The 13,695-nt window shown below is 40.5% G+C and overlaps 1 protein-coding gene across 1 annotated transcript; it reads left to right on the top strand.

Moving 5' to 3' along the window:
- The first annotated feature begins 1,146 nt into the window (after nucleotides 1-1,146).
- Nucleotides 1,147-12,334, top strand: ACP5 (acid phosphatase 5, tartrate resistant). The gene is made up of 5 exons (XM_034434507.3): nucleotides 1,147-1,615; nucleotides 4,525-4,779; nucleotides 7,405-7,532; nucleotides 9,007-9,352; nucleotides 10,562-12,334. The coding sequence occupies exons 2-5, from the start codon at nucleotides 4,528-4,530 to the stop codon at nucleotides 10,802-10,804; spliced, it is 969 nt and encodes a 322-aa protein (XP_034290398.2). The 5' UTR covers nucleotides 1,147-1,615; nucleotides 4,525-4,527; the 3' UTR covers nucleotides 10,805-12,334.
- Nucleotides 12,335-13,695: the final 1,361 nt, after the last annotated feature.

Below are 13,695 nucleotides of genomic sequence, written 5' to 3'. Positions count from 1 at the left end.
TCACTAATTGCAAAAAGGGTTGCAACAGCATGAAATCCAAATCAAGGTTCCCACTTCCAGGCTCTCTTATCTATCAGCCCAGTGTTTCTCCACCTTTTTGTTTTACCCATGGCCTCCTTCCGACCTTGTTTTTCTCCAAAGATCCCCATGTCCAGGACCATGGCATGGTATCCGGATCCAGACATGGGGCAGTAACTGGAACGTTCTCTGGCATCAACAAGACAGCACTTGCTGCATTTGCTGTTGTACTCTTGCTTTTCTGTGGCCATCTTGGCGCTTGCTGGGGACCTGTTACATGTTTTTAACCCATGGCCCCCTTTTAATATCCTAGGGCCAGGCCTCCCTCTCCCTGTTGAAACCCATGGGCAGACAAGGTCCCATAGCTGTCTTTTATGGGGAGGGTTTGCCTTACCCAAGTTCAGTAAGGGAAACTCCCTCCCTGCCCTGGGATCTTGCTAGCCAGTTTTGATTTTTGTCTACAGGAAGGTGACTGAGCATATGATGTAGTGGCAACTCTTCTCTGAAATGTTCTGCACTTTTATCTTTCTATTTTATAATTGTGTTTTGATGGAAAACATTAAGTAATCTTCAATGCATTCCAAAAGAGCACCATTTTATGTTTTCCTTTTTTATTCTGGGTATGTTGTGATAATTTATCAGTAGTTGACTCTGGGGGCTTGAAGGAGATGTCAGTATTCTGGTGTTTATTCCCAACTTGGTCCTGAAGATTTCTTCCATTGTACGTGCAGGTTCTGTTTAGATATTGTAATTAATGGCTACCTATCACATTTTCTTTAGATATTAAAAGTCAGCTTTGTTGTGCTTGTCTGGTTCAGGAGGATCAAGTAGGATTGAAGGATAGCTTTCAAGGTCAGCTCCCCAATTACCTTGCTTGAGCAGATCCAGCCATCTTCCTTGTTATCTTTGCCGGGAGTGTCAGCAGCATTTGACCTTTTATTTGCCTAAGTCACACAAAAGCCTTTCCAGTTTATGTTTTAACATCCCAAGATCGCCCCTATCTGCACAGGATCTCCCGAAGGCCTCAAGCTGGGGGTCAGCCTCGAGGCTCGAGCGGGACGACTCCCCGGCTTCTTTTTAGCTTCAACTTGACTCAGAAAAGCCCCCTCTTCCGTCCGGCCGTCCCGCGGGGATCATTCCTGCAGGACGGACGGACGGCCACTCTTTCTCCTTCCAAGGTGTCCTCAGAGGCTCCTTAAACTGCAGAGCGTGGCCTCCTCGGATCCAACGCCTGGGCACCTGAGAAGGGTTAAACGCCTTCGGGCGGCTGCCGCTCTTATCAGCCCCGCTCAGGTTAAAGAATGACTTTAAGCTCAGCCTGCGTGGAGGAGGGAGCATCACATGGCTGGGGGGGGGGGCGTGTGGTTTCTTCCTCTGCTACACTCAGCTTTTCTGCCTTGCCGCTACTCCCCTGGGGGGGGGTGCCGGAGGGAACTGCCCACCCCACCCCTGTTTCCCGTTTCCAGCCCCTGATAAAATGCTCCGCTGCCTAGTGAGTCGCTTCAGTTGTCCTGGCATGGGCGATAGATCCCGGAGCGAGCGGCGCTGAGAGAACCCCTGGACTGGACTGGCGCGTTGGCCGAAAAAACTGACAGACGTAAGGAGGGCGGCTTTGCGGGCAGCGACACACTCCACATGCCGCTTGAAGTTACTTTCCTCTCTCTCTCTCTCCCCAACTCTTTTGTTGGCTTTCTTACCTCTCTTGCCAGGATCCACCGGGTGGCTCCTAGCTGGAAAAGACCCATGAATAATGGGATGCCAGCGTGGCTAAATAACAGAGGCAGGGAGACCATACGGGGGAAGCGCAAAACCAAATTTAATTTTACACCAGACTGACTTCTGAAAAACAAACTGCAACAGGCTACAACATATACTATCTGTCAAACCAAAGGGGCAATTACTTTGCTGGGTCTGTCCATCTTCCCTCTCATTCAAGGCCTTCCAAACGCTTTCCAGGGAATTAATACGGGGCAATGGAAACGAATGGGGTTCCCATTTGCAGTTGCCCTCTGCGTGCAGATGAGATGTAGAGATCGTGTCGTTTGAACCAGTACTATTTTCTCGGAAGGGTCATCATCTTAAAATGAAAGATTGCTAAGGATAACCACATTTAAATTTAAAAGGGAGCAGCAGTAATCTTATTTATTCAAGATGATCTTGACTACAGTAGCAATGCAGCTTCTCATATGGATTGCTATAGCCCCTGGAATAAGACAATTAGTTTGATTATAGCACCTATTCTTTAACTCCTTGCTAATGTGAGCAATGAGAGGAAGGTCAAGCCCTGCTCTGAGAAGTCTTGGGGCCTATTTCTTTGGTTTTATTATTTGGCTGATTTGTTATTATTGCAACAATATAATATTTCTGACATTCAGTTTTGTGCATTAGGATTGTGCTATAGCATATTTAAAGTGTTCAGCCACAGGCAGATTTACAACGATTAATAATGAGAAATACTGCATGCAAAACAATCTGGAAGATAATAATCCATTTTTTTCCAAGTGGGAAAATCTTTTTTTTTTTTTATGTTACATATTTGGACAAGGATCTTGAAGGTCAAAGAATAGAAAGCCACAGAAGAATTTGGAAGAGAATAGGCTGATAACTAGGAAGATAGGTCATTTAGAATGATCTTGTCTTGCACAAGTCCCATTGAAATGCAAATGAGTTGCTCAAAAGACCAGTGCTGGAGGCTGCCTCTCCAGGCAGTTCCTCTTCTCCTCTTTCCCAGGAAATCTTTTCCAATGGCATAAACTACTAGCAATCCTTTGAATATGCGCATTGAGAGCTGTGTTTAAAAACACATTAATGAAACATTCTGGATAAAACTGATTTCTTAAAAGTTTTAAAGCAAGAAAGCAAAATTGACAGTTGTACTAATGTAGTGCTTTAGGTATTTTTTAATTAATTAATTTTTAATTTAAAAACAAGGTATTTTCAAAACAATATCAACAATAAATACACCCTGTATTTTGCTCTGGGAAGTCGGGGTGGGGGGGGAGAAGGGAATGGGTGGGGGGAGGAAGGGGGGGAAAATTTGTTTGTAAAAATATTTTAAAACTTTTCAATAAAAAAAAGCAATAAATACAAAATAGAAAAGTTATACAATTAATACTCAATTAATAAAAGATGAAGCATGCCAAGAAAAATACAATATATGAAATATAAGATATAGAAAATATGATATAGAAAATATAAGCTATAGAAGATATAAGATAAAAGAAAAAATAAGCATTTTTGGAATTAATGCTAGTATCTCTTCTATATTACTATAAGTATTAAAAGAGAAAAAAGGTTAGCATTTTTAGTATGTGAAGTTTGTCCTCACATTTATTAATATCAATAATATTAATAAAATTATCTTAATAAATTATGATGTTTGCTATTTATATGTTCTGGAATTATATCTAGTAAAATATATTGTATTTTAGAAATTTGATTTTGAGTTTAAACCCCAAGATTGCCTGAGTGAGGCACCTTTCCAATATTTGGGGGGAGTTTTGCATGTCTACATGTCTCATGGCAGGGAAATGGAATTTTATGTAATTTATACCTCAATTCACTATACCTTTTTCTATTTAATTCATGATTTTACTATTTTTACCTGACATTCAAGTTGCAATTGTTCATATTGTTTGTTTGTTTGTTTGTATGTATGTATGTATGTATGTATGTATGTATGTATTTATTTATTTATTTATTTATTTATTTATTTATTTATTTATTTATTTATTTATTGGATGTATATAGCCACCCATTAAATGCATGACTATATGACTTACAATAATTTTAAATTCTACCAAAAAAAGAACAAAAGTAGAATCCTAAACATGTTTTTAAAAAGCACATAAAATGAACTAAAAGATGATCATTACCAGATAGGTCAATAGATAATGACCTCAGTCACAACTGTTGGCTTTGCAATCAAGGTAATACTTTTGAATAAGTCAGAGTCACTGAAAAACATACAAACTGAGCAAGATGCACTGAGATGATGTTTTTGATTTACCTAAAACAGCTTACTTGTCTGATAGATCCATTGATCTTGTAGTATTCTCCATCTCTTCAGCAGTAAAGCCACTACTTCAGTGGGACTAATTCCCATTGTGATTGCCTATGAAAGCTTATCATGACTGGTAGAAAAAAAACAGTGAGTGATTAGATGCATAAGGCATTCCTAGCATCATTACTATTCTAAAAGATACACTTTTAGGTAAAGAAATGACCACAATGTGGCAGGTGCTGACGAGTGAATAGCACAGTGCTGGAACACAAAGTTGGAGACCTGTAGAGAGGGCAGGATTAGCTTCAGATTTCCTCTCTTGAGCTCCTAGACTAGAGGAAAGGGAAGGCATAATTCTAACAAATAATAAAGCTAGAGGTAGGAACCAGAACTCGGCTGGGCTTTCCAGATAAGTTCTGGGATTCTTTCTTCTACCCTTTGTATGTGTGTGTCTGTGAGCATAAAAATAAATAATATGATTTCATCTTTTCTCTCGTTTTTAGAGGATGAATTTCTTGTACCTCATGGGTGTTTTCCTGGCTGTCCTTCCAAGCCTTCATGCTGGTTCCTCCCTACGCTTCATTGCAGTTGGAGATTGGGGTGGACTCCCCAATGCACCTTTCTACACTGCTCGTGAAGCAGCTGTGGCCAAAGAGATGGGGCGAACTGTTGCTTCACTGGGAGCTGATTTCATCTTATCTCTTGGAGACAACTTTTATTACAATGGGGTGACTGATATGTATGACAAGCGTTTCCAGGTGAGGAGCATGAAAACACCATCAGGGCTCTCTGAATAATGTTCATGTGCAATCCTAATATGCATCTAGTTGGCATTCTGCAAGGTCCACCTCTTATGTGGAGTATATGTCAGTTGCAAAAGGATCAGGACCATAGGTTGAGTTGTAGCTCAGAAAGATTTATCACTCACACCCATACACAAGAATCTGGTCAACTAGCTGTCAGCACTAAATTGGGACAAGATAAGGAGTGAACACAGAAATTAGAATATGAAGCAAAATGTTCAAGGAAGTCTTTGCTAACTTATTCCATAAACTATTGTCTCACAATTAGGATGTCTACCCAGGCACCATTTTTGCTCACTGAAGCACTATCATACCACCCTACAAATGTTCTTGCCATTACTGCTGAGTTCTCCTCATCAGTCAACCAGTGTTCATTTTGGTTTTAATTAACCACCATAATTGGCATGCAGACAGTGTTCCCGCCCATGTTCATGCTGGCCTTTAATTCTATGGTAGATTAAAATGAAGTTATCTATTTAGTGGGGAGTAGCAGCACAAAAGGTGACTGAAATGTTAGTGAGGCATCATGATGTCTTCCCTTCAGCAGAGACAGGGAATTGGGAAGCAGAATGAGGTGGGAGGTCCTGCTCCTAGGTTCACCTTGAAGTTCAGAATTATACATACTACCTAACTCTTACAGATATTTCTTTTGTGTAATGTTTGGCTAAAGGTTAATCAACTGAAGCATATGAATGACAGGGAAGCAGTCTTCTCCCAAATCAATTTAAATGACATTAGTCAGTGGGTTGTCCTGCTCCAAAGGAAGAAGCAAGTATTCAACACTCCAGATGTCTTCATCAAGCAAGATGTTACAAAAGGTTGTATGGGAGGATTAGTGAGAAGGGGAAGAAACAGATAAGGGGGAAAATATTTACTTATTCAATTGAAGGAACCTATATACTCAAAATCCTAAAATTTGGGAGATGCACATTTAAATAGATTACATCTTGCCAGATCGATAGAAAAAGCAAACCATTTATGTAGAGGAGATAGAGGAGATAAAGAAATGAAAATGATAAAAAATGAAAGATTTCAGAACCTTGGGATTATGTGTTTGTTTCCTATATTCAGAGAACAGAAACATTGCAAATGTGGGAAGAATAGACTCAAAAGAACAAGGGATGGGCTTGAACAATGAGGAAAACTCACTGCAATGTACCTTGCTCTGGTATAGAAAAAAGAATTGTTGATGCTTCTGTCCTGTAGCCACAAGTAACCAAATTACGTGAATTACCTCTGTAGAAATTTGTATCTAGGGGAAAAATTGCCTTGAGAATGATAACAGTAAAAAAAAACTATACAGGAATACTTCAGAGATATTGCTATTTTGGTTCACAATAAAGTAAATATCTCAATAAAGTGAGTCACACACATTTTTAGTTTCCCAGTGCATATAAAAGTTATGTTTATACTATACTGTAATCTATTAAGTGTGCAATAGCATTATGTCTAAAGAAACCCAATGTACATACCTTAATTAAAAAAAAATACTTTATTGCTAAAATGCTAATCATCATCTGGGCCTTCAGCAAGTCATAATCTTTTCGCTGGTGGAGGGTCTTATAAAAAAAACCACATTATTCGCATAGCACAACAAATTGAAGTGCAATAAAACAAGTTGTGCCTGTACTGCTAAAGATGTACAGTATGCACATTGGATAAACGTACTCCTCCCCCATAGGAAGAAGGGTGACCAAGTAACCTTCCTGGGATTTTCTTCTTCAACTATTTACAAATGTGCAGCTTCTACCCTCAGAGGACAAAACCTTATTTGGGAAAAAGTTTGTCTTAGGAAACAGGGCCCCTTATATAGGAACAGTCTGGCTGTTTTGGGGGGAGGGAGAGTTCGCCTTCTAGCCTCCAAGAGAAGGGGAAGCAGCTTCTCCATGGATTAGGCAGCTTCTAATCACTTGGTTGAGCAGGACTCCCTTTCGCGTGGAAGGGTAGAATTATCTCTGATATGGCATCAGATTGCAACTGAACATCCCAAAGAGGATGGGAGGCATGCAATCAATAACTGAAGCAGATTCCTGTTTGGGAAGAATCCCATTTTGGGCCTCTGACAAGTCCTTTCTTCCATCAGAACTGGGCAGACCCCTTGCAGGGTTTTGTAGGCAATGATGCCCTGCTTAAAAAGGCAACATGCTTCCCCTTCATTCAACCTCAGAAGAAAAAATTTAATCCCTGAAGAATCCACCTAGAGGCTCCCTAATTTTTCCTAGGGGTGTGATGGAGTGGAACTGTCAGTCTCTAAAGTTACAAAGATAATAGTAAGTACCCGGGTCAAGGAATGTCTTCTTAAATCAATGACCCCAACCTGCTACAGGTAATCCTCTATTTACAACCACAATTAAGGCCAAAATTTTCATCGCTAAGCAATACAGTTGTTAAGTGAATTGGTGCAGTTGTTAAGCAAATCCCCTGTTGACTTTGCTTGTCGGAAGCCAATTATTGTAAAAGAAACAATTGCTAATTTTTGTGGTACCTGGAAAAATCTTGACATTTTTACCAGCAGTTGATAATGTGCAGAAAATATTTCTTCCTCTTCCCCACAGATAAATGTTTCTTGTTCCTTTGTAGGAAACTTTTGAATCCGTTTTCCAAGCACCTTCACTGCGTAAATTGCCCTGGTATGTTGTGGCTGGAAACCATGATCATTCTGGGAATGTCTCCGCCCAGATTGCCTACAGCAAAATCTCCAAGCGTTGGTGAGTCTGGGGTCTGACAAAGGATAGAAGGAAATGCAGTTGCTGGGTGTGCAGGTGTTGGTGGGGAGAGAAACAATGTGCTATTGCCATGCAGTGAATATCCTCTGCTAGAATATTCACACTAGAACCACGGAATCCTAGAACCAGAAGAGGCCACTGGGGCTAATTCTGCACAGTGCAGGCAGCCTATTACAGCATCTCAGGCAGATGGTTGTCTAACCTCCACTTGGGCACAATCACTGTTGGCAGGGGACCACTTCTCTTGGCCATTGGTTTGAATGTTGAACTGCACTTACTATTAGAAAAAAAGGGATTCTCCCCAAATAATAAATATCAATGGCCACCAAATTATGCGATCTCTCAAAAAGAGAATGAATAATTCTTTTAAATTCTCTTTTACAATAATGTAGCATAAAATCCTTTATTATATTTGTGGTATGAGAACATATGTTACACAGAGACTTGTATACTTTCTTTGAGTTCGTATTTCCTTTTTAAACAGGAACACCCTCCTTCCCCACACATAACTATGCTAATTAAGCACTTCTGTCCTGCCCTACCCACAAACGCATTCAGCCAGTTACACTTTTCTTTGCCTCCATATTTCCTCCTTCTTAAACAGAAACACAAAAACACAACTATGCAAATTGAACAGTTATGTTCTGCCCTACCCACAACAGTCATAACACTTCTAATTCTTTGCCTCATACATATGTGCAGCAAACCAAGATTGCAGCACACAGATTAATGTAATAATTCAAACTCTATTCTTAGGTACATGCATTTGACATAAATCAGTCACAATTTTTGCATCATACATCCAGTGCACAATTTTTAATGGGCTTCCAATGCTCTGGCTGTGAAAGTGTTCCTCTTTGCCAAGGGACATTCTGGGCATAAACTAATGGGACATCATTTATTTTATTCTTCATGTGATTTTATATCCTGTCTTTATATGTACATGCTTAGATAAAAAAAAAATTGGCTCCTGCAAAGATTATTAGTCATAAATCCTTTCTGGCTTTTGAATGAACTTAGAGTGGAGTCTGGCCAATATCTGTACTGTTATTAGTACCAGGCTGACTTCCTGGGAGGCTCTCCTACCACTTGTTTCTCCTTACACTGAGAACCAAACAATAAGTTTTTAGGGAATTCCATGTTACTTTTATGGCTGAAAGTTGGCCTGTATTGAACTTCTGCACCTCTCCATTGGCTGGCTACAATGGTTCAGTCACATGGGCAAGAAGCATTCTTGCTTCCCCAAACTACATTTGTAAATAAAGTTTTGATTCAAGGATCCAAAATTGCCAGTTTGTTTAGCTATTTGCTATGATATTCCAGTTGGGATGGAAAAAAGTAACCTAGGAGGTATGTCTTTTGCAGATCTTGAAGTACCTTGGAAATGCTCTTGTGAAGTAGAAGCATGTTCTCTTGCTTTCCTCTAAAATGTCTTCCTCCAACCTTTTTTACGCAGGCATTTCCCTAAATATTACTACAAGCTGAGGTTCAAGGTGCCTGGCAGCAATACTACTGTTGCAATCCTCATGATAGACACAGTGACCATCTGCGGTAATTCGGATGACTTCCAAAGCGAGCAACCCTTACGTCCTCAGAATGTAGGCATGGCCCGTAGCCAATTGTCTTGGCTCCGCAAACAAATGGCCAGTTCCCAGGATGACTACTTGCTGGTGGCAGGGCACTACCCAGTATGGTCTGTGGGAAAGCACGGCCCCACTGAATGCTTGGTCAAGCAGCTTCAGCCACTGCTACTGAAACACAAGGCCACTGCCTACCTGTGTGGCCATGATCACAACCTGCAGGTGAGAGAAGAAACCTCATCACTGAGTTCTGCTGTCCTCTGTAGGGAGGGAACCTCTGACCCTCTAAATGTTTCTGATCTACAACTTCCACTATCTCATTGACCATTTTGGCTGAGGTGGTTGTGGCTGTAGCACAGAACATTTGGAAGGCTACTGGAATGGGAACCCAACTGATGAAAGAGAGAAGGTCTGAGCCTGAGCCCCAGGTCTATCAGGAAACTTGCCTGTCAGTCCTTATTTTTAACCTGTAAAATGGGAAGGACAATAGGCTCTTTTATAATTGCTGGAGATCGCCAAGATTGTAAATGCTTTATGGCAATAAATGTAAAATAAGTTCTTCATAGGCTTCTTGCATATTTGCATTTTCTTTGATCTGCTTTCCAGTCTGCAGTGAAATTTATTGCTTTTTTACAATTTCTTTCTTACAACCATCTCAAGCATAACCATTCTGCTTTCATTGTGGCTTGAGTGAGAGGAACCTATATAGTTAGTGTTCTTTTGCCTTGACTTACCTTTGTTCCTGTTGTGTTTATACTGAACTCCTTAAGTTAAGCCTATTCTTGCCTTCTCTCTAGCCAGCTCTTTGGGTTTCTTGAAAGTTCATGAAAGCTTTTCTTGAATGAGCTTAGCTTCCCTGTGTGTGTTTCCTAAGATTAAATGCTCTATCCCCAAATCCACTCTCTTTTGTTCGCTTCACACACACTGAAAGCCCTTTTAGCACAGCCATGTGCTAAAAGGGCCATGTGCACAGCATTGCCTGTGTCATCTAGTATATTCTGAGCATTAAATGCAGCAATTGTTCTCCAGGCTTAGTTTGGCTGAAGCATCTAATATTTTTTCCATTGCTGTGATTATCACAATGAGCTTGCCATGGTTGTTCTGCAAGTCCCAGACTGAGCTACACGTCAAGCAATTAACCAGTGGACCAGCTTGCCTCCAAAAGTTGTGGGTGCTCCATTACTAGAGGTTTTAAAGAAGAGACTGGACAGCTATTTGTTCAATCTGGGTGCTTGGACAGGTAGTTAGACTAGAAGATCCCCAAGGTCCCTTCTAAGTCTGTTATTCTGTATTCTGAATAGAAACCTAATTAATGTTTCTCCATAGGAATGTTAATGTGCAATTACAGCATAATGGACAGAGATGTCCGCAAATGGTGTGATACGGTCCTGATCTAAATCTATTGTTTCTTCTTCTTTCTCCATTGAATAGTACCTACAGGACAAAGGTGGCATAGGCCATGTGCTAAGCGGAGCAGGAAACTTCATGGATGACTCCAAGCAACACCTCTACAAAGTCCCAAATGGTTACCTACGCTTCTTCTATGGGCAGCCCTCTTCCCAAGGAGGCTTTGCCTACTTTGAGATCGATGGCAAAGAAATGCGAATCTTCTATATTGAGGCCAGGGGCAAGTCTCTTTACAAGACTTCACTACCCAGGCGGAGACTAATCTAAAATTCAGACAGCGGTTTTGCTGACTTCTGCATTAGATACTGTGACTCAGAGAGAGAGGCACTGGTGGCATCTCTGGCTCACACATACCCTCGCTTCTTTCCATTAAGTTGAGAGCTGGCAAGTATAAGAAGGGGAATTAATGAAAGTTCGTGTTACTTTTTCTCATATTTTGAGAGTCACTCCTGTTGGAACCCAGTAACCTTTCTCTATTCAACATTCCCAGTGAATGTAACCTCTGAAGTTCCATGGGTAGGCTTGGGGCTCCTGCCATTCCTTGACAACCGTAGATCAAGAATTGTCAATGATCCAGCTCATTTACTGTATGGACAGTGATTCTGATTCATTTCTGAACAGTAGTACAGTTTAGTTTTTCAGGGTTTTAGGATAGGCTAATAATAGGAGCTGAAGGCTTAGCAATATCAGCCAGTGGTATAACTCCTGTCTAGTTTAACCCCACTCTTATTCCTGGATAGTGTCACAGTCCTGCTGTATGCACACTCTATTGCTAGATAACGTATGGCGGGGGGGGGGGGGTTCCGTTGGCAGTGCTTTTAGCATCTACTTGTCATGCATACATAAATAAAGGTGCCAATTATTGAGGCATGGACAACACCGTAATAATTTCTCCAAGCTTTCTTCAACACTGTAAAGGAAAAGTGAGGACAGTTATTTTATTTGATTATGTAGTTTGTCTCAGGAGCATGGTAAAAGCCTGAGCTTGTCATGAGCATACTCTAGAAGCAATAACTGGACCTAATGATGCCACCAACTCTAAATAAATTAATATGCTGCCAGTTTCAGGTGAAGATAGTGGGATTCAACAAGCTGAAGAGTAGGGCAGAAATTAACTTTTAACACCTGAAGTTTGAAGTGCTGGAGAAGGGATTAAATTGGATTCAAGAATAACAAAGACTTTATTATCATTCTCCTGCAATGCCACTTTAGGATTGTACATCCATTTTTTCTGTCAGACCATTTTAGGTTCACAATTCAGCACCCTGTAGTATGAGTTTAAGTAGTGTAGCAAGGAGCTTCCCTCCTCTTTGCATGCAAGTCCTATAGAGCAGGAGATAGTAATGGCTAAGGAACAACAGTATACAGGACATCTCTTGCATGTGTTAGATATTATACTGTTTAGCCAAATCAGGGCATTGGATTTAATGGTTCATTTACCTATCCAAGGAGTTGATGCCCCAATGCTTCAGATTTAAAGAATATTATGACATGCCTGCCAAACGGTTAGGAGATTTTTCTGTATTCTAAATCTGACTAATGATGATTTTCCATTGCAAATACAGTGAGTGAATGAACACCATGCATGATAATGCATCATTTCCTTTTCTTGTGTCTTATCTGTTTTTTGTTTGATTTGCCAAAAATTGGGAAAATTCAGTTTCCTATGAGATTTATAATTCTTTACCACCAGAATTCAATTTTATTCTCTATGTAGTGTCCTTAATTTGCTTTATAAGAGAATACAATCTTCTCATTTTTTTCTTGCAAATGATTGTTCAATAAATGTCTTATGAATAATGTCTGCTTCTTTCATTCATTTAATTTCTGTAAGATATTCTGAAAAATAGTTTGCCTATCAAGTTTGGTTGCTTGGAGTTGCAAATTTCTGACTCGTTGGATAGTGAATGTTCTTCCACATTGCTTGGCAAGAACATCAGTGTCTTCCAAGGTTTCAGTGGTTTCACAAATCTTGATCTTAATGTAGGCAAAGTATGACTGACAGTCATTGTTTACACAGAGTGTACACATCTGGATCTTGAGCCTATCATCTAGAACAGGGGTCTCAAACTCAATTTCATTGAGGGCCACATCAGGATTGTGTTTGACCTTGGGGTGTGTGGTGTGGCTGGGGTGGGCATGGCCAACTCAATGTCACTTGAGGCTCCATTTTCAGCTGCGATGGCCTCCTGCAGCTTTCTGCCAGCAAAAACGGAGCTTGGGGTGTGTGCGTGGCCTGCTGCAAGCTCCGTTTTCACTGGCAGAGGGCTGGAGAAGGCCGTCGCAGCCAAAAATGGAGCTCAGGAGGGCTGTGCAGAGGCACCGTGGGCCAGATCTAACCACCCTGCAGGCCGGATCCAGGCCCCAGGCCTTGAATTTGACACCCCATATCTAGAGTGTTGGCTATTCCAGACAGCTTAGCATCATCTGCAAATTTGGTAAGTTCCCCTTCTATTCCCTCATCTAAGTCGTTTATTAAGATATTGAAGAGCACTGGGCCTAAGACAGAACCTTGTGGTAGCCCACTGCTTACTTCCCGCCATGTAGATGTAGTACCATTAAAGACTACTTGTTGAGTACAGTTTGTCAGCCAGTTACTAATCCATCTGATGGTGAAGCTATCCTACTTTTTTCTAGCTTACCAAGAAGTAGGTTGTAGTCTACTTTGTTGAATGTCTAGCTGAATTCTAAGTATATTATGTCCACAGTATTTTGCTGGTCTACTAATTTAGTTACTATGTTGAAGATTGGTTTGGGTTTGGGATGATCTGTTTTTAACAAACCCATGCTGACTTCTAGTTATTACTTTACTCATTTCTAGATGTTGGCAGATCTATTTTTTTATTATCTTTTCCAGTATCTTCCCAGGTATTGATATTAGGCTGGTCTGTAGTTTTCTGGGTCTGTTATTTTTCCTTTTTTGAAGATAGGAACATCAGTTTTTTTCCAGTCCTGTGGTAGTTCCCCAGTGCTCCAGGATTTTTGAAAGATGTGGTAGAGTGGTTCTTAGATGGCATCTGCCAGCTCCTTTAGAACTCTGGGATGTAATCCATCAGGTCCCAGTGATTTGTATTCATCAAGATCAGGCAGGTGTTCTCTTACCATTTTTTTTTTGCTTATTTTAACTTTTATTTCTAGTCTGTCTTTTACAGTTGTTT

The sequence above is a fragment of the Pantherophis guttatus genome, chromosome 2, assembly GCF_059756535.1.
Source record: "Pantherophis guttatus breed Tessera chromosome 2, ASM5975653v1, whole genome shotgun sequence".
In the NCBI taxonomy this organism is placed as follows: Eukaryota; Metazoa; Chordata; class Lepidosauria; order Squamata; family Colubridae; genus Pantherophis; species Pantherophis guttatus.
This window is presented reverse-complemented; position numbering and strand designations above follow the sequence as displayed.